Genomic DNA, 27,990 nt, shown 5'->3' with positions numbered 1-27,990 from the left:
TTTGATAATAGTTATTGTGTTGACAATAGTTAATAATAATTATACATTGCTAGTGTTTAAAGTTGTATGTACATGTTTATGTACATATTTTTTTATATAATTATTTATTCTATTCGCAATGTACAAAATAATAAATACTATTAATAATGTTATAATTACTACCTCGAATTTTCCGGTCGATGGTGTTGTATTGTGGTTCTGCAAGTTGTTCGTGACGTCCGTTTTCTGCTGTAGGTTGTTTTGAGTATTATACTCATCGCTCGAAAACCATCCCATCTTTTAAAGCTGTTTCGGAATTGTTGAAGAAATTTTCTGTTTCCTTTTTTTTTTTGTTTGTTTTAGAAATTGTAAGTTGAATTGTAAGTTGTAAGTTGAAATGCTGGGTTTTTGTTATTATTATTTTTTTTTTAAATTATTGTCAAATTTTGATGAACATTTTATTAGTTTTGAATAATATTTCTAATGCATATTATTTGTTTGAATAAAATTTCTGATGCACATAATTTGTTTTTGAACACAGTTTTTTACACAGTTTTTCACTATATATTTTTTTTTGAACTTTCATGTGTTAAATAACTCACATTAGCAATATTTTGTTCCTTGCATTAGCAATGTTGATCTATGTTAAGTACACTTTCAGTTTTATTGCTAAATATAAATCACTAAATCACTAAGGCATATGATTCAATTTTTAAGTTTTTAAGTTTTAAATTCACATTATAATTTAATTAATTTTCTCTTTAGTTTTTAGTTTGGTCTTTGCCTTTCGCAATTTGGCAGGATCGCCATGTAAAGTTCTATCTTTTACAAATCAAAATAATAGACGTGTTCTTTTTGAGTGTTGTCACAAGACAGTTTTTATTAATTTTTTTTTTTTTTTTTTTTTTTTTTTTTTTTTTTTTTTGCGTGACACATTAAATACCGCACACAACGTATTGTGTGTGGTCATGGTTAATATGCCACTACACTATTGTCTTTTGTTCTCTATTTTTGTGAATAGTTTTTCTTCTTAGACTGCCTACTCACTGTGAGTGTCAGTGGCCGCATTTATTAACAATAGGCTTATTTCCACGTAATTTTCAATTAAAATTTTCAATATTACAATTTTTCTTTAATAATACTTATAGCCAATCATAAAAGGTAACATTTAACTTTTAACATTCAAAAGTTAATTTATATAGACATTGTCCCCATTATTTATTTATTTCATGTAATTATATAACAATTTTTATTTTCTCTTTTTTTTTTTTAAATATCTATTATTATGAACTATTTTTATTTTATCATTAATTTGAATAGCGGAATTTACGCCGTTTCTATCAACTAACTTATATGGACAATGATATGGATTCTCATGTTTCCTTCCATTTTCTACTCTTAAATAAACTAAATCTCCTACATTAAATAGATTTTCTGATGCATTAGCATCTTGTTTAATTTTTTGAGAATATTTTTATTTTACTAATATCTCATTTGCTGTTTTATATGCATGCTATAGTTTCGTTTTTAACTCAGCAACGTAAGAATCATAATTATAAAATTTTCTACCTTCTATTATCTCGTTTGAAAGATTCGCGACTCTACCATATACTAATTCGAAAGGAGAATAATTTGTTACACAATGAGGTGTAATATTATATGAATATGTATAGTATGGGATCCAAGTATCCCAATCAAAATTGTTTGTAAACGATAACATATATTCGTTTAATACTCTATGGTTTCTTTCTATAGAACCTAATGTTTCGTGATGATAAGCAGTGGATTTTAAATGTTCTATACCTAATAACTTACATATATCACTTATTAATTCATTGAGGAATTCTGTACCTCTATCTGTTTTTATTTTCTTAACATTACCATATCTAAATATAAATTTTTCTACCATGACTTTTGCTATCTCTTGAGCTTCTTTTGTTTGTATAGGAAATGCGACTACATATTTAGTTAATTCGCATTGTATAGTGAGAATGTATCTGTACCCATTAGATATTCTTAGTGGACCTACAGTGTCCATCTGTATTACTTCAAACGGTGAAGTTGGAGTGTTAGTTACGACAAATTTTTTTTTATGGTGTCTTACTATTTTATTCTTATTACATGATGTACATTTTAAAATATAATTTTTTATCATTTTATTCCTTCCTTTCCATACGTATTTCTGTTTCAATTTAGCTATAGTTCTTCTTATTCCGGTGTGACCTCCTTGAATACTTGTACGGTAATTTTTTATTAATTCAACTTGTTCCGATTTATCCACGACATTCCTTGGTATAATCCACCAAGGAATAATAATATACTTATCAGAGATCGACATGAATGCATTCAAAAGCCAATGTGAAACACACTACCTAAACGCGAATCATGTGTGCAAATTAATATTCGGGTTCGTGTTTTAATTTTTTAAAAAAATGTAGTGCACTATTCGTTTAATGTAGTGCACTGCCATGCTTCGTAAAAGGCAACGAGCCTTTGTGAATGGTGTAAAAATAAGTTTATATTTTATTAAATGTCGTTAGATTTTTGTATTAATAAATAAAACAACTTTCCGTTTTGCTCGTCATGTTAAGACTGTTTTTTATTTAAATTTCTTTCTTAAACCTAACATAGTTTCTTACAACTAATTTCCAATAGAATCTTATGTAATGATTCTATTGGTTGATACTTAAATTTACTTACGTCTAATTGGTTAACCCAAATTAGACGTATATAATGTTTTACAAAAATAACTTTTCACTTTTCACATGTCGTGATGAATTTGTGTACCATTCGCTTCATGTGTTTCCACGTGTATTTTTGTTTTAGTCTTACAAATCTTGTTTTTAGTTTTACGTATTCCAAGATGTCCGCTGATTGGATTGTTGTGGTATTCTTCAATCAATCTATACATTTTGATTGTGTCCGTGATGTGTTCTGGTTTCTTATATAACAATATTGTTAACTTTTTATTGTTTTTATTCTTCCGTTGCAACGTATTAATAATATCTTTAAATTTATTTTTTTCATGGATTCAAATATTTTATCGTCGTATGATAATGCTAATTGCAATATATCTAGTTTTTCTGCTTGAGTTATCAGCTTAACCATAATCGAAATCGGCTTCGGAGGTATTTCGCCTAACTCTACGACAAATTCTTTTTCATCATAATATATAGATGCATCTTTATTCTTCAGTTTTTCTCTACATTTAATTTGTAGTTTTCTAATTCCTCGTATGTCACTTATGGAAGTACAATCCCAGCAATAGAGTTGATCAGGCTCAGTAGGTTTTGTATCCACTTGTGTATTTGTTGAGGGTGCGCGCTTACTTTTGCTACGAGTCGTTATACATACTCGAGCTTTCTCATTAATTTGTTCTAAAATTTCATTTTCTACCGGAATACACATCTTGCGGTCGGACGTTTTATCTTCTTTAATTGGTATCAATCTTTTTAAAATGTCGCTGTCTATCTTAATTCTCGATAGTGCGTCGGCATTAGTATTTATTTTACCTTTTTTGTAAATGATGTTGAAGTCATAGTCAGATAGGTCTACTCGAATCCTCGTCATCTTAGAAGATGGATTCTTATGTACAAATAGGGATATCAATGGTCTATAGTCAGTGCCGACGTGGAAATGTTTGCCATATACATATGGTCGAAAATAATTAATTGCCCAATGTATAGCAAGAAGTTCCTTTTCAATAACTGGCTTATTCAAGTCATGTTTTTGTAGAGCTTTACTTGCATAACATATTGGCAAATCTGAACCTATTTCTCCTTGTGAAAGGACTGCACCGAGTGCATAATCAGATGCGTCTGTTGTGATTATAAAGGGTTTACTGAAATCAGGGTACTGAAGTATAGGAGGGTTTATAAGAATAGTTTTTTCAGTTGTTGGAATGCTGCGTCGCATTCTGAGTTCCATTCAAATTTTTGATTTTTCTTCAACATTCTGTTTAGAGGTTTAGTTATTGATGCAAAGTCTTTGATAAATCGCCTGTAGTAATTACAAAAGGCTACGTATCTTCTTACTTCATCGACATTCGTTGGTTTCGGATAGTCTCGTATTACTTTATGTTTATTTGGGTCCATTTTGATGCCATTTTCTGTAATTAAATGTCCTAAGTATGTAACTTCATGTTTTAGAAAGTTGCATTTATCAGGGTTTAATTTGAGGTTGTAATCGCTTAATCTTTGAAATACTTTTTCTAGGTTTATGTTATGGTGTTTCAACGAATGATATTCACTACTACTATGTGCTATGCGCTACAAATAATGATGCGTAAGAAATTACCTGAATTAAATTTTATGCGTTGTAATTCTTCAAGAAATTTTGGGATTTCCAATAAATATATTTGTACAATCATAAAATTTTCTAGAAAAATCATTTTATAAATAGAAAACTTAAAAAAAACGGAAATTAAATTTTTCTTGGTTATGGGGGCAATAAAAAATTAAATTTTTTTGTTCTTTATTTATTGGCATTTTTCATGCTAAATAATAAATGTGAGTGCCCACCTGGAATGTCAAAGTAATAATTTTCATAAATCTATATGCATGTAAATAAAAATCATTATTATTATTTTTTCAGTTTTTATTACAGAAATAAACTTAAAATTAATTACATATGTAGTTATATACAAATTAATATTCGGGTTCGTGTTTTAATTTTTTAAAAAAATATATTTTATTTTTTAATGTGTTTATTTTATTATTAATAATTTTAGTTACAATTTTTATTACAAGTTCTTGAATATTTATTGTATGAGATATATTTAATTTTTATGTTATTAGAGAGACCGACCAACAAGTTTGTTTTTAACGACAGTTTAACTAAACCGTTTGTTTTCAACCTTTCCTAACAACTGACAATTCAAAGTTTTTCCTTTGATGCCTGAAGTCGTTATTGAAAATCTGAAATTGGATTTTATCCAATTAAATTCAAGCTTCTAAAATTCCTAAGAATTTTCTAGAAGCGTCTTTTCTCCATCCAATAGGATTGGAGCTTCTATTTGCTAAAGCACCTCGTCAGCGTCTTTAGCTTTGGCGTCAGTAGCCAAATGACGATATCTATGTCCAATAATGATTGAACAATTCATCGATCAAGTATTTCAAATGATACTTGATCTGTTTTGCACAACATAGTTGCGTCTTTAAAGAAAACAATTTTGTTTTCTTTTGCAACATTGTTGCCATAAGAAGTGCAGGCAATAAGCCTGACTGAAATTGAATATACAAACGCACGTAGGCGTTGTGAGATATCTTAATGCGCAATATATTGATGCGCATACTTAAGATACAAAAATTGTGTGTAACGGCAAAGTGCCGTTATAGTAATACAGGGTTTTAACTTACATGTCAAACAGAAGTATAGTATAAAAATTACATTTTTATTTAAACAGTAATTGTATTACTTATAGATAAACTTAATTGTTAACAGTACAATTTGTTTATTATACAAAGAAAATAATATATATTTTTATTTATTATCATATTTGAATACAGAATTTAAAAATAATATATTATTTAAATTATTCGGACCTAATCGATTTCTTTTTTCAGTGATTATATTCCCTGCCATTGAAAATACTCGCTCTGAAGAAGCACTACTTGCTGGAATCGATAAAATATGTGTGGCAAATTTCCACAAATTAGGGAAATCACTTTTGTGGTTATCCCACCATTTTAGTGAATCAAAGCTACTGTTTATATTAATATTCATTAAACTATAACGTCCTACTTTATCGGCTATAATTTCTTTTGGTGAAAGTTTCGGTTTCTTAATAACGCTTGAAAAAAACAAATCAAAATCTCTCGTTTCGCTTACCGACTGATCTTGAGTTAACGATTCATCGGAATCTGAAATTTTTGCTTTTGATGTTAATGTGGAGATACAAAATTCTTTTACATATTCGTTCTCATTTTTATCTAAAAAAGAATTTGTTGGGGGATATAAGAAACAAGCAGCCTTGAGATATATACTTAAATTAGGAACAAATTTTAATGTTACCTCCTGCAATACATTTTGTTTAAGTTCCTGAATAGCGGGATTGTCCTCATTACTTTCCTTACAAATCTCGTTCAATGTGTTAATACTTAAGTACACAAAATTGATTGAGACGTAATTTCCTTCCTGAAGTTTTTTGCTAATAATATCAAACTTCTCTAAAACTACAACTAACTCAGTCAAAATAGGTAAGCTGATATTTGCTATTTTCTGCGTTTGATTAGTATCGGTTAGTATTTCAAAAATTTTACCCCAATTATCTAAAATAGATTTAAACAATGATAAATATGAATTCCAACGCGTCACACAATAATTTTTTAATGAAACTGTTAGCATATGTTGCAAGTTTGACTTCTCAAGTATTTTACTAATTTTTTACTGTTCTCAAATATAGGAATTAGTCCTTCTGACTTCTCAAAAGCTGAGTCTAATACATTATTTAACAAGTGATTAGAACAATTTATGCGAATATTATTTTTTAAAGCTTTTATTATGTTTGAACCCCTATCAGTAACAAATACAATGTTATTTAAATTTTATATTCCAAAATCTTTCAAAAGTGATTGTAGTTTGTTAAAAACATTTTCAGCCGTACACCGTTCGAAATCCATGCTTTTGGTCACCAAAGTCAATTCTTTTAGTTGATCGTCTTTCCTGAAATGGATTGTAGCGCATAAAAAATTTCTTCCTATAAAATTATCCGTCCAAAGATCGCAGGTTACGGCTGCTCCATCAGAAACAGCAACTGATAATTCATTTAATATTTCCATTCTTTTCTCATTGGCAATAACTTCAATTCGGCGAGATACTGTTCTGGAATTCGGGATCATGTCATCAATATCAACGTTGGTACCATATTTTGCTCCAATGTTGATAAACTGTTGTATCATTTTCTTAACGCCTTTTCCATCTATAGCTGAAAATGGACGACAGTCTTCCACCACCCACTGTGAACACGCGCTTAAAATGTTGTCCTTATCCGCACAATCGATTTTTTTTAATTCTAGCACGATATCGTTATTAACATAACATCTGTGCAACACCAAATTGGATGTCTGTTTTCCATTGTATTTTAATATTTTATTGCATTTATTACATGATGCAGTACAACAAAATAGACTGTACGAGCTACAGTACTGCACTGCATTAACGAACGAAAAAGCACGACATTGCACGATTCGCAGTTGGTGTAAGCAAGTAAACACTCAAAAAAAGCAGCGAATGTTACATCTCTGATACTTATAGGTGTTTGCTGACCTTTATTCTTTATTTCTTTTTGCATGCTATTAAATATTTTCATTAATTCTTTTTCATTAATGTATTCGAATACTATATCTTTAGTAGATAATGCTACTTTATTAAGATTTTTTTGTTTAATACTTTTGTGAGCGTGTCCAGGACTGATTCCAAAATCAAGTTGGGCTTATTGCTACACTGTACTTTAACAATATTTTTCTCAATTTTTGTAATTGGCAAACTTTTCTTATTCTTTTCTTTATCGAGCTCAAATTTTAATATAGATAATATTCTAATATCAGAAATCGAAATACAATTCCACATGTAGAGTTGATCATTCTCTGAGTAATTTGTACCATGATTCTGCTTGATTACGTTTTCTTCTTTTTTCATTTTATTATTCGTTTTCGTTTTACTTCTGGTCACAATATTAATATTTTTCGGAACCATTTCTTTCAGTGTATCCGAATCCATTCTGATTCTGGATAATGCATCAGTATTTGTATTCATTTTTCCTTGTTTGAAGATTATGTTAAAATCATAATCCATTAGATCTACTCTTATTCTTGTTAACTTCGACGAAGGGTTTTTGTATAAATAGTTGGAAAAATCAATAATAAAATTCAGATTGGAAAGTGAGCTCAAGCAGCTTACACTAAATTTCATTTTTTTTTATTTAAACAGATATATTATTTTTATTAAATAAAAAATTTTACATATTCAAACCATGTTATTGTTTAAGATAACATGTCTTTTAACATATTTTTTGTAATGGTTGTTTAATTTCGACAAGACTAAGAATAATAATAAAATACAAATAAAATATAATAATGTTTTTGTATTAGCTACTTCATTGTTGTTGTTACTACTCTTGTTGTTATTGGTGTTATTTATCACCTCTTCCTTCGTGGGTTGACTGCCCATTCCTTGTCTCTTTAATTCTTCTTTTAATTGATAGTTGGTCTTCAGTAGTTGTAGCAAAATTAAGCTCTCTGTACAGTATTGCTATCTGTTTCCTCTTGTTGTATTGTTTTCCACCACGCTTTCTCTTTAGTTTTGCTGGTTTACTCGGTGCTGGAGCTGCTTTAGTTTTCTGTTGTCTTGCTTTATATTGTTCAATGGTTAGAGGTTTCGGGCCAGCTGCTGTATCGACCGGTATATATTTAGGGGCTTCAACAGGAAGACCGTCTATTCTTTGAGGGATGTACTCCTCAATTTCATCAAATATATTCAAATATGTTTCCCAAACTTGGGAGAAATATTTCGATTCCTCGAGTAGAGACATACAAAATTGACGTATGTGGTTTAAGAAAGAGTAAAATAAAATTTGAGAGAGAATTTATATCCTAAACTTCCCTTTGGTATTTGGCTTGACTTCGATTAGATTCGAGTTGGCAGGATCGCCATATAATGATAATATAATAATATTTTTCTTTTATTATATTATTTAAAATTAATTTCTGGTTTGCATCAGGATCAGAGTTTTTTTCGATGTTATTTTATTTCTTGTTATTAGGATTAGCAGGAAGAAATCTGCTCAAAAAAAATAAAACAATTTTTTATTGAGTTTTTAAAATTTTATTTACTGGACGTGTGTTCAGTTTTAGAATTACTTAAAAATTAAAGAATTATAATTAATAATTTCATTACTCAAATAGAAACAAAGATATCTCGAAATTGTATTTTAGTAAAATTGTAAAAGAAATCTCGAAATTGCATTTTTAGCAAAATTGTAAAGTATTCCCAAAACAAAGCATCGTCCAACGGATGCTTTGTTTATTTTTGTCGATACAAATTATCTGGCAAAGCGCAGATATTACTGTTTATGTTTTTCTTTAGACGGGGCATATTATATTTCAAAGGCGCACACCGTCTATGTATGATAATGAATTTATGGGGGTTAATAATTGGAACTAACTGTAAATATGAAATTATGACTTAATTCCCCCTTCCTTAAAAATGACGTCCCGGCATTTCATATTCTTCGGTAAGTATAATGCCTCTATTATTAATTGTGTCAAAAAAATTAGTGTCTCTTTGCTTCTTTTTGTTTACAAAATAATATATTAAAATAATAATAATTATGAAAATAATAATATATAATATAATAGATATATGTTTGTTTCTTTTATTATCAATGCTTGGTGATAACATATTTATATTTTCAAAATTAAATTTTTTGTTGTCTGGTTCAAAATATTTTACAATTTTTAGTTTATTAAAATTGACAGTTCTTATATAATTATTTATGATTTCTTTTGTATTAATATATTCTTTTTGGTCAATTACAGTTTTATTCAAGAATATTATTAAATATGTTTCTGTTAAGTTTAACCCGTCAACTGTATGGGTTCTTGAGATTAAAATGGCACCGTCATTTATAACTTCTATATCTTGTTGTCTTGTTACATTTAATAGTTTCGAATTTTTAATTTAACTATTTATTAAGATATGTGTTTATGTTTAAAGTTTCGCAAAAGGATTTATTTAATTCTATTTTACAATATTTTACATTTACATAATTGTTTTGACATTTAGCTATTTTATCATTTAATATTAAGTTTCCATCTTCGTGTGGAATAGCTCTTACATTGAATAGTTTACAAGAATTTGAAATTATTGGATATTGTATATATATTATAATGCAATCTTGATTCTGTATAATTTTAAAGTTTGCAATATCTATGATATTTGCTATGGTTGAATCAACTAATTCATTTTTTAATATTTTATTAATTTCATTCTATTAATTATAGTTTAAAATATTATTATTATCGAATCATGTCATTGTTTACTCCATATAGGAGTTTCAACAATAATGTTATTTCGCAATGAAGCGACTGATACTAAAAGTATCCCCTTTTCCTCTTTATTTTTAATAAAGCTACCAAGGAGGTCTCATTCTTCACATACAAAAATAATATTATAATTGATTCATTATTTATGGTATTTTTATTATTCTTTATATTGTATATTGCCGGTAATTGCTTCGGCTGGCTTTCCAGGATTACTTTTTCCCGGAATATTTTTTGAATTTATTTGAATTTTTATTTTTGTTTCAAATAGTTTGTAATGACTAAGTACATATTTATTTTTTGACAAGATTTCTTTATTAACAATTTGTTATTACAAAATTTTGTGTATGGTTTGTTTAATTAAGGTGTGTATAAATTTTAATTTATAAAATGTTTTGTTTCATGCAATGTGTGTTACATGTTTTTTATATAATTATGTTTTACATTTTTTTATTTTTGCATATTTGCATATATATAAAATAGCAATATAGTGATAGAAAATATATTGACTGTGCGAATTAATGCGTCGTCAATTTTCCTATGCTTCATTGCTGCTGAATTGATTTCTAGGTGTATGGGTTATAAAGGCTTCAAAAAACCTGGAAGCACTGGGATTTAGTGGCGAACTGTTCTGGTCGCCTTGTACATCGTAGATCCCATCTAGATATCGGTGTGCTTTAATTGATGCTGAGGATTGTTCTATCCATGAATTTATCATGGTTCTGAGTTCTTCGGATAGATTTTGCATTTTTAAATATTTTTTTTAAAAATTTTATTAAAGTGATGCTAATTGATAATTGATTCGTTTTGTAAGAAGTTTCTCCAGTTTTAAGGACTCTTATAATATACGCGTAATAACAATATATGGCAATAAAAATGTATATTTAAGAAGTTTTTTTATTATATATGTTATAAAAAGACGACATCATGTATCCAATGTAAACAGAAAAATTTTACATTATGGTTGATTTAATAGCTTCAATTTCATTTCTTAATGGTGCTGTCTGAGCAATCACTTCATGATTTTCATTTTGAATTTAATTTTTTTTAAAAAATTTTAGTTAATATAATTATGATTTGACAACGTAAAATATATCGATAAATATATAATATAATTTGTATTGAAATGTAGAATGTGTATAAAAATATATATATAAAATAATATTTTATAATAATATAACCAACTTGTTTTTCCTCTTGATGATTTTCCGGAAAAGTCCTTAGTTTTGCCTTGTTCGTCTTGTTTTTCCAGTTGATGATTTTCCAGAAAAGTATTTATTTTTGCCTTGTTTCGTTTTTTACAATTTCGTCACTAAATTGATTCTGATGTTTCAATAAATTTTTTGTGTCTTCAACTATAATTTTTTGGAGCTGTATAATAGCTTTTTTATTTGTTTTCTTCTGTTGTTTTTTTTTTATTTTATTTGTTAGTTTTTTTTCAAATACTGAAACGAAATATGATTTGTCTTGGTTTTTTTTTTTTAATATAGTTATAGTGGAATGATATTATTGTTTGCTCCATATAGGAGTTTCAACAATAATTTTGTTATATTAGAATCATGTTATTGTTTACTCCGTGTAGAAGTTTTAACAATTATATTGTTTTGTAATGAAGCGGCTGATACTAAAAGTATCCCCTTTTCCTCTTTATTTTTACATAAAGCTACTAAGGAGCCTCATTCTTCACATACAGGACAATATTATAATTGATTCAATAATTTTCATTTATTATATTGCCGGTAATTTCTTCGGCTTAATCTTTTTAGAGCTTTTTTAGAGCTTAATATTTGTTTCTCGGTTTTCATTATACGTGATATTATCTTTTATCCTTTCATTTAAAGATCCTAATGTATCTAGTTTCCATTTAGGAATCTTGAGAATATAGTTCAGAAATATCGTTTTCTGAACTCTCTTTAATGTTATTTATTAATGGTGGACGAACCTGTTTCTCATTTATATTTTTATTTAAATTTTCATTTTTATTTAAATTTTCATTTTTGCCGGTATTACCGTCGGCTGGCTTTTCAGGATTATTCTTTCCCGGAATATTATTTAATTTATTTGATTTTTTTTTTTTGCCGGTATTATCTTCGGCTGGCTTTCCAGGATTATTCTTTCCCGGAATATAATTCAATTTATTTGAATTTTTGTTTTTATTTAATTTTTTATTGTTGCCGGTATTAACTTAGGCTGGCACCTTAGGATTTCCTTTAATCCCAAGGTAAAATATTCATTTTCTTTATAATTTTATATTTTTTACTTAATGTATTGCCGGTAATTGCTTCGGCTGGCGCCTTAGGATATTCTTTATCCCAAGGAGGTATCTTTAAATTATATATATTTTTATATTTTTTTGTTTAGTATTTTGCCGGTAAATTCTTCGGCTGGCGCCTTAGGATATTTTTTATCCCAAGGAGATACCTTGATTTATATATTTTTATATAATTTGTTCTTATATTTGTTTTTTTTTTCTTATCAATAGTTTTTACTAATAGTGAACAAACCTGTTCCCTATTTTATTTAATTATCATAGGTTTTTCAAGATTCTTTTCTTGAAATATTATTTGTAACTTATTTAACTTTTTATATGATTTGAGTCGTTAGGAAAAAGTTAAATAAATTCAGTCGTAGTCTTTTTTTTTGTTAAATTTTAAGAAAAGTTATATGTATGATTATTCCTAATTCAGAATGAATAAAAAGCATATTTAAAATCTTCTGTTTATTTATAATATATTCTTTATAATTACATGAATGGATTCCTTTTTTTTTAAAATTTAATTTAAAAAGTTTCAATCAATGGGAATTAATTTACATTTTTTATTGTCGTACTTGTAATTTTTATTTTTTGTTTCAAAATTTTCTTTAACACATTTATTAATTTTATTGTTAGTGTTAATTTGTAATGACTGAATTGTAATTTATGAATTGTACATATTTTGTTTAACAAATCTTTACAATATATTTTGTTTTATATAAGTTCAAAATGTTTCCTTAATATATTTCTAATTTTCATTGTTAATTAACATTTTGTTTGTAATGTTTCAAAGATTTAATTTTCATTTGTTGTTTACAAATTTTCAAGTACTAATTTCTATATATGGTTATTTAATTAGAATATAAAGGTTTTGATTAATAATCATTAATTTATATATTTCTTGTTCATTTGTTATGTTATACAATTTGTAAGAATTAATTTACATTTGTTTAATACATGTTTACATAATATTTTTGTTTACATTCTTAGTCTTGCGCAATGCATTGATTTGACTGTGCAAATCAATGCATCGTCAATTTTTCCTATTTCTGTGGCTTCGAACCTGCAGTTGAATTTCCTTTTATTGCTTGTTCGATGTTGAACATTGCAGCTAACTTGTTCTAGGATTTTTTTATATTATTGAGGTTTTTGATTGTTGTTGCGTTGACTTGAAGTAGCGAATGTTTCATAGAACCTAGAAACACTTGGGCTTAGTGGTGAACGGTTCTGTTCGCCTTCTACACCATAGATGTTATCTAGATGTCGGTGCGCTTTGATTGATGCTGAGCGTTCTCGTAATCTATTCACAATATTCTCTTCTTCTGCATCTAGATGTCGTTCAGTCCATACGGCTGTTGATGCTCCAAAGACTGCTGATTGTTGAGTTCGTGACATTATGATTGTTTTTGTTGTAGCTCGTAATGTTGTTGGTCCGAAGGTTACTGCAGCTTCCGTTGTAATTGTAAATTTAATTAATTTTGTAAGAATAAGTGTGATTCATTAGTTTTAAATTATTTTTACTACCGGTTTTTTTTTAATTATTGTTTAATTATGAATAAATTACTACTTTTGATTTTTATAATATTCAAAAGTTTTTGTTTTTGTGCACTGAAATCTATATATTTTATAGTTATTGTATGTTTTTACTCTTTTACAATTGATATTTGCAATTGTTGATTTGTGCGACAATTCTTAAATATTGTCAAACACAATTATTATTTAACACTTTCATTTATTATGAAGTTGAATTCTAAACTTCAATATTAACTTTATAGATAATTTTATTTATCTTTTGAGTGTTAGTTATTAAAAATTTTTTTTTTTTTAAAAAAATTTCACTCTTAAAAAAATTTTTTACACTCGCGAAATCTCGTTTTGTATTATTTGAGATTTTTGATTTATATGTCACTTTTCTCCCTTTTTTTTGGGATACTTGATTATTAAAATTCGCTGCAAACACCTTTGTTATCGGGTGTTATGTATTGCAGGAATTTTTATTAATTTTTACACTCACGTCGCGTACTTTTTTGTTTCCGACATTAGCGTGAGTTTACTATAGATTTTTTTTCCCACTCGCGTCGCATACTTTTTATTTCTGCATTTGTTACGAGTGTCCAACGTTGGGCGCCAATTAATAAAATCGAAAGTTCTTTTTGATTTTTAAAAAATATATATATATTATATTAAATATATATATGAATTACATGTTATAAATTTAGTTTTCCGAATAGGTCGGATTTAAAGCTTAACTTTTTGAATGCTCGAACTAGACTAGACTTTATTCCTTTAACCATTCCTAACGACTGACACTTCAAAGTTTTTCCTTTGATGCCTGAAGTCGTTCTTGAGATAAAGAAATTGGATTTTGTCCAATTAAATTTCAGCTTTTAAAATCCCTGAGAATTTTCTAGAAGCGTCTTTTCTCCATCCAATAGGATTGGAGCTTCTATTTGCTAAAGCACCTCGTCAGCGTCTTTAGCTTTGGCGTCAGTAGCCAGATGACGATATCTATGTCCAATAATGATTGAACAATTCATCGATCAAGTTTTTCAGATGATACTTGATACGTTTCCCGCAACATAGTTGTGTCTTGAAAGAAAACAATTTTGTTTTCCTTTGCAACATTGTTGCCATATGAAGTATACGCATTGAACCTAAATTTGTTTAGGTAAGCGAAAGCGCGTAGGCGTTGAAGCAAAGCACTTGATAATAAAACGCACATAGGCGTTTTTGAATACAAGTAAAATTTTTGCCTGTAGGCGTTAGACCATTGTAAATAATTTCAATTATTTTTATGAAAGGTTCTAGGTCTCTGTGATTTCCTGAGGAGCTGGGAATAGCTTTTGTAGCTACCTCTAAATTGAAATCAGACATGGTTCTTGTTGTGGTATGAGATTCAGTGTTTGAATTTTCAGGATTGTAGGTGATTGGTGTTGATATAGAGTGTGGTATTGACATATCAATGTTGTATTGTGATAGTATTTTTATCAATTTGTCTCTTAAATGCTAGAAAATTTCTAACCCAGTCTCTTTATGTTCTTTTGAAAACTTATCGTTGTATACGTTTAGTATACTTCGTATTGATTCAAGTGTGGAGAAAAGTGTTTGTAAATGCTTGTTTACAGTATCTTCCTTGATTTTTATACTTTTATTCAAGCATTTATATGCTTTATTAAAATTTTCTTTTTCGATTACAATGTTTTGGTAAATTTTTTGCCATGTGGCCATTATATTTTCTTATTCATATTTATACCAGTTGTCTAACAAGGCTACGTTTTAATTTTTTATAAATTTGCTTAACGATAAATGAGATTATTTATAATAGATAAATGATAGTTATTTATAATATTATTTCTAAATAACTTATATTTGTCATATTATTGTTTACAATATTATTGTTATTATTTTCAATTGTTTTGGCTATTTCATATCCTGTGAATATGAGTGGAATTGAAGTAAAACTTTTATTCCAAAATCCCATTTTAATAATGTTGGTTCTAGTAAAAAAAAAATTTTTTTTTTTTAATTTTTAATTTTTTATAAATTTTTTACTAGTTTGTTTACATAATTAATTAATTTAAAATGTTTCTTATGTAATAATAAATTTTATTTTTGTAATATTAAATTTATTAATTATACATGCAGGTTTGCCATGTATAATAAATTTTGTTTAAATATAAATTTATTATTTTTGTTTTAAAGATTTTCATTCGATATAATTAGTTTCTTCTTATTAGAATTAGCAGGAAGAGTCTAGAGTCTAAACCTGAGAGTGCTATTGTAAGCATTCTTTGAAAACTATTGGAGGATATTTTTAAACCGAAAGGTAATCTTTTGAACTGGTAATGTCCATTACTAGTGGAAAATGCTGTCAATGGTCTGGAGTCTTTTTCTAATTCTATTTGATGGAACGAACTTGTCATATCCAATGTTGAAAAGTATTTAGCTCTTCCTATCCTGTCTAGTACGTCTTCTAATTGTGTAAGTGGAAATTTATCACTAATCAATTTTTTATTTAGTTGCCTGTACTCTACTACAAGTCTCCATTGTTTTTTATCATTAGTACTATGTTTTGGTACAACTAAAAGTGCAGAGTTATATGGACTTGTGGATGGTTCAATAACATTTGTTTTTAATAAATCTTTTACTTGATCGTTTATTTCTTGCTGTTGGGATTGTGGAAGTCTGTATTTCTTTATATAAACAGGAGAGTTATCAATCGTTTGTAAATGTTGTTTGTAGAAATTATTGGTAGTTAATCTGTCTCCTTCAATATGGAATATATCTTGAAAATTCTTGCAAATTTCTTCTATAGATTTGCATGCATTACTGTCTTGATTATCTAATTTAACCCTCATACTATTGTAATTAGTTTATCGTTTCCTCATATTGTATTACTTTAAAATCAAAGACTTGTCGTTTTGAGTGTTCTTAAGAGACTGATTTTATTAAATTTTTATTCTTAACTCTAACATAATTTCTTACAACTAATTTCCAATAGAATCTTATGTATCGATTCTATTGGTTGATACTTAAATTTACTTACGTCTAATTGGTTAACCCAAATTAGACGTATATAATGTTTTTATAAAAATAGCTTATCTATATTTATTATTTAAATGGTCTTCTATTTCACAGTGGCACACATCTGGTAACCAACTGTATTGAGGGCAAATCATATTGCATGCATTATCGCTTGCAATATGATCTGTGAAACACTTAACACAAATTCATGTGTTGAGCATGCCACTATCCAAATTGTCAAATGCATATTGGAACAATTAAATATGCATACAAATATTTTGTCATAAAGAAATGACAAAATAGACGAGTCAAATTTCTGACTCATAAATTATTTTATATTTGACAATTAGGGTTTTTCGGTCATGCTTGATATTTGAGAGTTTTGGGTTGGCGTGACACATTAAATACCGCACACAACGTATTGTGTGTGGTCATGGTTAATATGCCACTACACCCTCACCCTTTAAGAAAAATTTTTATTTTTGAACAAAGTTAAACAGAAAAATTTATAAAAATATTATTTTTTTATTTATTTATCTTTTTGAATTGACCATGACCTTATATTACAAATTTGGCATAATATATGTATGTTAAGTAGCATATGTTTAGTTCTTAAATTTTAGGACTTAATAAATAAATCATAGGCTTTATTTATGTAGATATATTTTGATATATTATAACATAGTAAGTATATATATAGCATAATTATGTAATTCATTATAATTATTTCATTAACATTATAAAATTTGTTAAAATATCTAATAATTTTAAAGTTAATTTAAATTGTATATGTATTTAATAATAAGACAATATTGTAATGTTATACTTAAATTGTGAATTTTATTTTAATAAAAAAAAATATATATATTTTTACTTCATTTTCTCCTGAATAACTTAGTGTTATTTTTATGTAGAGTTTTCGTTTCATTTCCAATGTCGATACCAACATTACTATCCTCTATTTTGATTACTTTATAGGGACCTGTATATGGGCTTGTGCCTTTTCGTGTTCTGTGAGTTTTTATTAATATTTCGTCACCTACATTTAAATTTATTGGCGAACTATTTTTCTTTGAAATTTCTTTTCTCCTAGCTTTTGCACTTATGCTAAACTCTCTTGCTCTATCAAGGGATAATCTTAGCCTTGCCTTTAATTCGTTGGCATAATTTTCTAAGTTAAATATTCCCTGATTGCTATGTATTTGTTCATTTGGTAATGATGGTAACTTACCAAATACTAATTCATGTGGGGAGTAGCCTGTGTCAACGTGTGGGGCAGTATTATAGGCAAAAGTTAATATGGTAACCATTCGTCCCAGTCATCGTCGTTAGCAAAGTTGAGTAGATATTCGTTTAGAACTCTATGGTTCCTTTCTATTGTACCTACCGTTTCATGGTGGTACGGAGTAGAGAAAATTTGTTTAATATTCATAATTTCTGTAACTTTAGTCAGCAATTCGTTTAAAAATTCTGTTCCTCTATCTGATTTTAAGATTTTAAAGGAGCCGAATTTTAGTACGAGTTGTTCTACTAAGGTTTTAGCTATTGTTTTGGCCTCTTTATTTACTATTGGATATGCAATTATGAATCGACTTAATTCACATTGCATAGTTAATATGTACCTGTATCCATTGGATGGTCTTAAAGGTCCAACAGTATCGATTTGTACTGTTTCAAAGGCAGTATGCGGTGTCGATGTTATTTGGAATTCCTCACGGTTGTGTCGTATTTGTTTATTGCGTTGGCATTTTTCACAGGTGCTAATATATTTATGAACCATCTGTTTCATTTTTTTCCATGTATATTTTTGTTTTAATTTTGTAAAAGTTTTGCGAACTCCTAGATGTCCGCTATGAGGATTGTCGTGATATTCCTCTATTAATCTGTATTTCTTCATGATGTCCGTAATGTTTTCTGGTTTCTTGTATAACAATATATTTAGTTTATATCGACTTTCATTTTTCTTCTCTCGTTGCAACTTATTAATCATTTCTTTAAATTTAGTTTTATCCATGGATTTAATTATTATATCATCATCGCTTAGCGCTAGCATTGTTATATTCAATTCTTCTAGTTTCGAAATTAGCTTCACCATGATCGAAATCGGCTTCGGAGGTATTTCGCATAATTCCACTGTGACTTTTTTTGTCATCATAACGTATGAATGCATCCTTATTCTTATTTACAATTTTAAACTGCAGTGTTCTCATACCTCGAATATCACTAATAGAAGTACAATCCCAACAATAGAGTTGATCAGGCTCAGTTGGTTTTGTCTCTTTTTGTGTATTCTTATTGGTAGTTTTATTGGCAGCGGTACCTGTGGTAGCTGCAGCGCGCGTTTTACTTCTAGTCGTTATACATATTTGCGATATTTCTTTAACATTACTTATTGTTTCTTCATCTTCGTCTGGATTTTTCAATTTCCGACTGGACATCTTGTCTTCATTAGTAGGTATCAACTTTTTTAAAATATTACTGTCTATTTTTATTCTAGACAGGGCATCAGCATTAGTATTAATTTTTCCTTTTTTGTAGATTATTTCAAAATCATAATCTGATAAATCGATTCGAATCCTCGTCATTTTTGACGAAGGATTCTTGTGCACGAATAATGAAATCAAGGGTCTGTGGTCAGTTACAACATAAAAATGTTTGCCATATATGTATGGTCTGAAGTAGTTTATTGCCCAATGTATCGCAAGTAGTTCCTTTTCAATAACTGGCTTGTTCTTGCTTTCCTGTAAAAACGGGTAGGAGTTTTTCTACACTTTCTATTACAGAGTCATACGACGCCATATTTGCTATTTGTGTACCGTTGTTATTTTGATTACCACTTGTTGTGTGGTTATTTATGGTTATAGCGTCAGGTGTCTGTTCAGTTGATGTCATATTCAAGAGATATTTTCTTGTTTGAGTATATTTTTCTAAAAAAACTTCTTTTAGAGCTAAAAATTCCTCAAAATTTTTGGTTATATATGTTGCTTCTATAAGCCTTTTAAGGTCATCTAACCTATTTAGTTTAATGGCTATCGTGGGCTTAGTATATCCTCTGATACTAGCCTTTTTTGCGTTTTTAAGAATATCCTGAACTTCCCCTATGTATGTAGCAAAGTTTTCCATAAAATTATCAAAATTCAAAACGAGATCAAAATTAGTAACGAGATCGGACAAGAAAATGAAATTCAACACAATTCAAATTCAACAAATTCAATAGAAAAAAATTTTTTATACATTTTTTTTTTTTTGTATATTTTGTATGAGATATAATTCATAGATATAATTCATTATTTATTTTTTTGTTTTTTTTTTTTTAAATATATAATATTATAGTTATGTCATGATTATTTAAATGTAACAATAAGAATAAAAAAAAATATATATATATAATAATATTATAATTTGTTTAAATATAATAACATGCTAGTGTTTAAACGTTATTAGAATTTAACGCCGTGTGTACACGTTTATGTACATATTTTTTTATGTACTTGTTTATTTTATATGCTACTAATAAAATAATAAATACGATAAATAAAGTTATAATTACTACCTCTATATTTCCGGTGCTTGTAGCTGCATTGTTCTGTAGATTGTTGTTGGTCACCTCTGTCTTCTGTTGGACGTTGTTCTTCGTGTTGTATTCATCACTGGAGAACCATCCCATCGTTGAGTCGTTGATGATGAAATTTGCTGTATTTATAAATTGAGAAGTTTTCTTCTTGAATCAGATGAATATGTTGTTGTTACTGATGAAGACGTCTTATATGCCACGAAATTGAATCCAAGAAACTGTTGTTTTTGTTATTTGTGCACATACTCTATTAATGTTTATTAATGTTCATGAGTTTTTTATTTTTGTTTTGTATAACCGCGCACTGATTTAAAAAGTTGGTTAACATAATTTATAAGATCCTTATGTTTATGTTGGTGTTTTAATAACAAACCTTTTGACTTATAGGTTTGTCCACACACAAAACAGTTAAATTTGCACATTTTTAAAGTTAAATTATGTTACTTGCACTTATCGTTCAATAAATTGTTTTTATTTTATAATTTATATTTGTTTTACATTTTTACCACACAATTAATTTTGTATTTTCACAGTTGCATTTTATTGTTACTACACTTATATAATTACTTGCACTTATCATTCTATAAATTGTTCATATTTTATGAATAATATTTTCGCTTTAAAATTTAGTCCTTCCGATTTAGTATAAATTGTTCATTTTTTTTTTTTTTTAATAATATTTTCGTTTTAAAATTTAGTTCTTCCGATTTAGTATAAATTGTTCATTTTTTATTAATAATACATCGTTTTAAAATTTAGTCCTTCCGATTTAGCATAAATTGTTAATTTTTTATTAATAATATTTTCACTTTAAAATTTAGTCCTTCCGATTTAGTATAAATTGTTAATTTTTTATTAATAACACATCGTTTTAAAATTTAGTCCTTCCGATTTAGCAGGATCGCCATGTAATTTGTTTATTGTTACATCATATTGTATTACTTTAAAAATCAAAGACTTGTCGTTTTGAGTGTTCTTAAGAGACTATCTTTATTCAATTTTATTTCTTAACTCTAACATCAATTCTTACAACTAATTTCCAATAGAATCTTATGTATCGATTCTATTGGTTGATACTTACATTTACTTCTTTACTTACGTCTAATTGGTTAACCCAAATTAGACGTACATAATAATTTACAAATATTATTTATTTACTTATTGGTCATTTATTCATATCTATTTCACAGTGGCACACATCTGGTAACCAACTGTATTGAGGACAAATCATATTGCATGCATAATCGCTTGCAATATGATCTGTGAAAAACTTAACACAAATTCATGTGTTTAGCATGCCACTATCCAAATTGTCAAATTGCATATTGAAATAATTAAATATGCATACAAATATTTTGTCATAAGGAAATGACAAAATAGACGAGTCAAATTTCTGACTCATAAATTATTTTATATTTGACAATTAGGTTTTTCGGTCATGCTTGATATTTGAGAGTTTTGGGTTGGCATGACACATTAAATACCGCACACAACGTATTGTGTGTGGTCATGGTTAATATGCCACTACACCCTCAACCCTTTAAGAAAAAATTTTATTTTTGAATATTGAACAATAGTTAAATAGGAAAATTTTTTACAATATTTGTTTATGTATTTTTTTTTTTTTTTTTTTTTTTTTTTTTTTTTTTTTTTGAATTGACCATGATCATAAGTAGTAATATACTAATTTCAGTTTTCTTATCTGTGTGTATAATATTTTTTTTTTTTTTTTTAAAAATATATGTATATCATAAGTGTTGTAAAATTAGACAAATTGTGATTTAGTTTTATTTTCTATATGAAAAAAAAATAGAAAAAATATATATAAATTTGAAATATTTAAATATGTAAATATAAAATATTGACATTGTATTGATAATAATATTTTATCTTAATCTATATTTTAATTAGTATCTATATAGCTTGAATTGAGTAATTTGTGTAAATTCTATAATTTGTTTAAAAATGTTTAAAATGTTTAGCAAATATATTTTTATTCTCTTTTGAATAATTTTGTATTATTTTTGTGTAAAGTCTTTGTTTCATTACCAATGCTTGTTATGACATTACTGCCTTCTATACTTATTACTTTATAGGGACCTGTATATGGGCTTGTGCCTTTTCGTGTTCTGTGAGTTTTTATTAATATTTCGTCACCTACATTTAAATTTATTGGCGAACTATTTTTCTTTGAAATTTCTTTTCTCCTAGCTTTTGCACTTATGCTAAACTCTCTTGCTCTATCGAGGGATAATCTTAGCCTTGCCTTTAATTCGTTGGCATAATTTTCTAAGTTAAATATTCCCTGATTGCTATGTATTTGTTCATTTGGTAATGATGGTAACTTACCAAATACTAATTCATGTGGGGAGTAGCCTGTGTCAACGTGTGGGGCAGTATTATAGGCAAAAGTATAATATGGTAACCATTCGTCCCAGTCATCGTCGTTAGCAAAGTTGAGTAGATATTCGTTTAGAACTCTATGGTTCCTTTCTATTGTACCTACCGTTTCATGGTGGTACGGAGTAGAGAAAATTTGTTTAATATTCATAATTTCTGTAACTTTAGTCAGCAATTCGTTTAAAAATTCTGTTCCTCTATCTGATTTTAAGATTTTAAAGGAGCCGAATTTTAGTACGAGTTGTTCTACTAAGGTTTTAGCTATTGTTTTGGCCTCTTTATTTACTATTGGATATGCAATTATGAATCGACTTAATTCACATTGCATAGTTAATATGTACCTGTATCCATTGGATGGTCTTAAAGGTCCAACAGTATCGATTTGTACTGTTTCAAAGGCAGTATGCGGTGTCGATGTTATTTGGAATTCCTCACGGTTGTGTCGTATTTGTTTATTGCGTTGGCATTTTTCACAGGTGCTAATATATTTATGAACCATCTGTTTCATTTTTTTCCATGTATATTTTTGTTTTAATTTTGTAAAAGTTTTGCGAACTCCTAGATGTCCGCTATGAGGATTGTCGTGATATTCCTCTATTAATCTGTATTTCTTCATGATGTCCGTAATGTTTTCTGGTTTCTTGTATAACAATATATTTAGTTTATATCGACTTTCATTTTTCTTCTCTCGTTGCAACTTATTAATCATTTCTTTAAATTTAGTTTTATCCATGGATTTAATTATTATGTCATCATCGCTTAGCGCTAGCATTGTTATATTCAATTCTTCTAGTTTCGAAATTAGCTTCACCATGATCGAAATCGGCTTCGGAGGTATTTCGCATAATTCCACTGTGACTTTTTTTGTCATCATAACGTATGAATGCATCCTTATTCTTATTTACAATTTTAAACTGCAGTGTTCTCATACCTCGAATATCACTAATAGAAGTACAATCCCAACAATAGAGTTGATCAGGCTCAGCTGGTTTTGTCTCTTTTTGTGTATTCTTATTGGTAGTTTTATTGGCAGCGGTACCTGTGGTAGCTGCAGCGCGCGTTTTACTTCTAGTCGTTATACATATTTGCGATATTTCTTTAACATTACTTATTGTTTCTCCATCTTCGTCTGGATTTTTCAATTTCCGACTGGACATCTTGTTTTCATTAGTAGGTATCAACTTTTTTAAAATATTACTGTCTATTTTTATTCTAGACAGGGCATCAGCATTAGTATTAATTTTTCCCTTTTTGTAGATTATTTTAAAGTCATAATCTGATAAATCGATTCGAATCCTCGTCATTTTTGACGAAGGATTCTTGTGCACGAATAATGAAATCAAGGGTCTGTGGTCAGTTACAACATAAAAATGTTTGCCATATATGTATGGTCTGAAGTAGTTTATTGCCCAATGTATCGCAAGTAGTTCCTTTTCAATAACTGGCTTGTTCTTGCTTTCCTGTAAAAACGGGTAGGAGTTTTTCTACACTTTCTATTACAGAGTCATACGACGCCATTGCTATTTGTGTGCCGTTGTTATTTTGATTACCACTTGTTATGTGGTTATTTATGGTTATAGCGTCAGGTGTCTGTTCAGTTGATGTCATATTCAAGAGATATTTTCTTGTCTGAGTATATTTTTCTAAAAAAACTAGAGCTAAAAATTCCTCAAAATTTTTGGTTACATATGTTGCTTCTATAAGCCTTTTAAGGTCATCTAACCTATTTAGTTTAATGGCTATCGTGGGCTTAGTATATCCTCTGATACTAGCCTTTTTTGCGTTTTTAAGAATATTCTGAACTTCCCCTATATATGTAGCAAAGTTTTCCATAAATCAAAATTAGTAACGAGATCGGACAAGAAAGCAAAATTCAACACAAATCAAATTCAACAAATTCAATAGAAAAAATTTTTTATACATTTTTTTTTTTTTGTATATTTTGTATGAGATATAATTCATAGATATAATTCATTATCTTTTTGTAAAAATTTTTTTTTGAATGTATGATATTATAGTTATGTCATAATTATGTAAATGTAACAATAAGAAAAAAAAATATATATAATAATAATATTATAATTTGTCTAAATATAATAACATGCTAGTGTTTAAACGTTATTGGAATTTAATGCCGTGTGTACACGTTTATGTACATATTTTTTTATGTACTTATTTATTTTATATGCAACGAATAAAATAATAAATACTATAAATAAAGTTATAATTACTACCTCTATATTTCCGGTGCTTGTAGCTGCATTGTTTTGTAGATTGTTGTTGGTCACCTCTGTCTTTTGTTGGACGTTGTTCTTCGTGTTGTATTCATCGCTGGAGAACCATCCCATCGTTGAGTCGTTGATGATGAAATTTGCTGTATTTTTAAATTGAGAAGTTTTCTTCTTGAATTAGATGAATATTTTGTTGTTACTGATGAAGATATCTCCAAGTTATATGCCAAGAAATTGAATCCAAAAAAACTGTTGTTGTTGTCTATGCACATACGTGTCTATTAATGTTTATGAGTTTTTTATTTTTGTTTTGTATAAACGCGCACTGAATTAAAAAGTTGGTTAACATAGTTTATAAGATCCTTATGTTTATTTTGGTGTTTTAATAACAAACTTTTTGACTTATAGGTTTGTCCACACACAAAACAGTTAAATTTGCACATTTTTAAAGTTAAATTATTTTACTTGCACTTATCGTTCAATAAATTGTAATTAGTTTATATTTTATAATTTATATTTGTTTTACATTTTTACCACACAATTAATTTTGTATTTTCACAGTTGCATTTTATTGTTACGACACTTATATAATTACTTGCACTTTTCATTCTATAAATTGTTCATATTTTATGAATAATATTTTCTTTTACAATTTAGTCCTTCCGATTTAGCATAAATTGTTCATTTTTTTATTAATAATAGTTTCGCTTTAACATTTAGTGCTTCCGATTTAGCATAAATTGTTCATTTTTTTATTAATAATATTTTCGCTTTAACATTTAGTCCTTCCGATTTAGCATAAATTGTTCATTTTTTTATTAATAATATTTTCGCTTTAACATTTAGTCCTTCCGATTTAGCAATAAATTGTTCATTTATTAATATATTTTCGCTTTAAACATTTATCCTTTCCGATTAGCAGGATCCGCCAGTAATTAGTTTATTGTTACATCATATTGTAATACTTTAAAAATCAAAGACTTGTCGTTTTGAGTGTTCTTAAGAGACTGTTTTTATTCAATTTTATTTCTTAACTCTAACATCAATTCTTACAACTAATTTCCAATAGAATCTTATGTATCGATTCTATTGGTTGATACTTACATTTACTTACGTTTACTTACGTCTAATTGGTTAACCCAAATTAGACGTACATAATAATTTACAAATATTATTTATTTACTTATTGGTCATTTATTCATATCTATTTCACAGTGGCACACATCTGGTAACCAACTGTATTGAGGACAAATCATATTGCATGCATAATCGCTTGCAATATGATCTGTGAAAAACTTAACACAAATTCATGTGCTGAGCATGCCGCAATCCAAATTGTCAAATGCATATTGAAATAATTAAATATGCATACAAATATTTTGTCATAAAGAAATGACAAAATAGACGAGTCAAATTTCTGACTCATAAATTATTTTATATTTGACAATTAGGTCTTTCGGTCATGCTTGATATTTGAGAGTTTTGGGTTGGCATGACACATTAAATACCGCACACAACGTATTGTGTGTGGTCATGGTTAATATGTCACTACACCCTCACCCTTTAAGAAAAATTTTTATTTTTGAACAAAGTTAAACAGAAAAATTTTTAAAAATATTATTTTTTTATTTATTTATCTTTTTGAATTGACCATGACCTTATATTACAAATTTGGCATAACATATGTATGTTAAGTAGCATATGTTTAGTTCTTAAATTTTAGGACTTAATAAATAAATCATAGGCTTTATTTATGTAGATATATTTTGATATATTATAATATAGTAAGTATATATATAGCATAATTATGTAATTCATTATAATTATTTCATTAACATTATAAAATTTGTTAAAATATCTAATAATTTTAAAGTTAATTTAAATTGTATATGTATTTAATAATAAGACAATATTGTAATGTTATACTTAAATTGTGAATTTTATTTTAATAAAAAAAAATATATATATTTTTACTTCATTTTCTCCTGTATAACTTAGTGTTATTTTTATGTAGAGTTTTCGTTTCATTTCCAATGTCGATACTAACATTACTATCCTCTATTTTGATTACTTTATAGGGACCTGTATATGGGCTTGTGCCTTTTCGTGTTCTGTGAGTTTTTATTAATATTTCGTCACCTACATTTAAATTTATTGGCGAACTATTTTTCTTTGAAATTTCTTTTCTCCTAGCTTTTGCACTTATGCTAAACTCTCTTGCTCTATCAAGGGATAATCTTAGCCTTGCCTTTAATTCGTTGGCATAATTTTCTAAGTTAAATATTCCCTGATTGCTATGTATTTGTTCATTTGGTAATGATGGTAACTTACCGAATACTAATTCATGTGGGGAGTAGCCTGTGTCAACGTGTGGGGCAGTATTATAGGCAAAAGTATAATATGGTAACCATTCGTCCCAGTCATCGTCGTTAGCAAAGTTGAGTAGATATTCGTTTAGAACTCTATGGTTCCTTTCTATTGTACCTACCGTTTCATGGTGGTACGGAGTAGAGAAAATTTGTTTAATATTCATAATTTCTGTAACTTTAGTCAGCAATTCGTTTAAAAATTCTGTTCCTCTATCTGATTTTAAGATTTTAAAGGAGCCGAATTTTAGTACGAGTTGTTCTACTAAGGTTTTAGCTATTGTTTTGGCCTCTTTATTTACTATTGGATATGCAATTATGAATCGACTTAATTCACATTGCATAGTTAATATGTACCTGTATCCATTGGATGGTCTTAAAGGTCCAACAGTATCGATTTGTACTGTTTCAAAGGCAGTATGCGGTGTCGATGTTATTTGGAATTCCTCACGGTTGTGTCGTATTTGTTTATTGCGTTGGCATTTTTCACAGGTGCTAATATATTTATGAACCATCTGTTTCATTTTTTTCCATGTATATTTTTGTTTTAATTTTGTAAAAGTTTTGCGAACTCCTAGATGTCCGCTATGAGGATTGTCGTGATATTCCTCTATTAATCTGT

The 27,990-nt window shown here is 27.9% G+C and overlaps 1 protein-coding gene across 1 annotated transcript in view; it reads right to left on the bottom strand.

Moving 5' to 3' along the window:
* Nucleotides 1-24,205: 24,205 nt before the first annotated feature.
* The window catches only part of LOC119666515, a gene marked incomplete at its 5' end in the record, with an annotated part of 48,163 nt that continues 44,378 nt past the window's right edge, over nt 24,206-27,990 (bottom strand). Inside the window, one exon of the mRNA XM_038075798.1 lies at nt 24,206-24,361. Within this exon, the coding sequence (XP_037931726.1) occupies nt 24,206-24,361 (156 nt within the window). The remainder of the gene's footprint in view (nt 24,362-27,990) is intronic.

Source organism: Teleopsis dalmanni, chromosome 1, assembly GCF_002237135.1.
Source record: "Teleopsis dalmanni isolate 2A chromosome 1, ASM223713v2, whole genome shotgun sequence".
NCBI classification, from domain to species: domain Eukaryota; kingdom Metazoa; phylum Arthropoda; class Insecta; order Diptera; family Diopsidae; genus Teleopsis; species Teleopsis dalmanni.
This window is presented reverse-complemented; position numbering and strand designations above follow the sequence as displayed.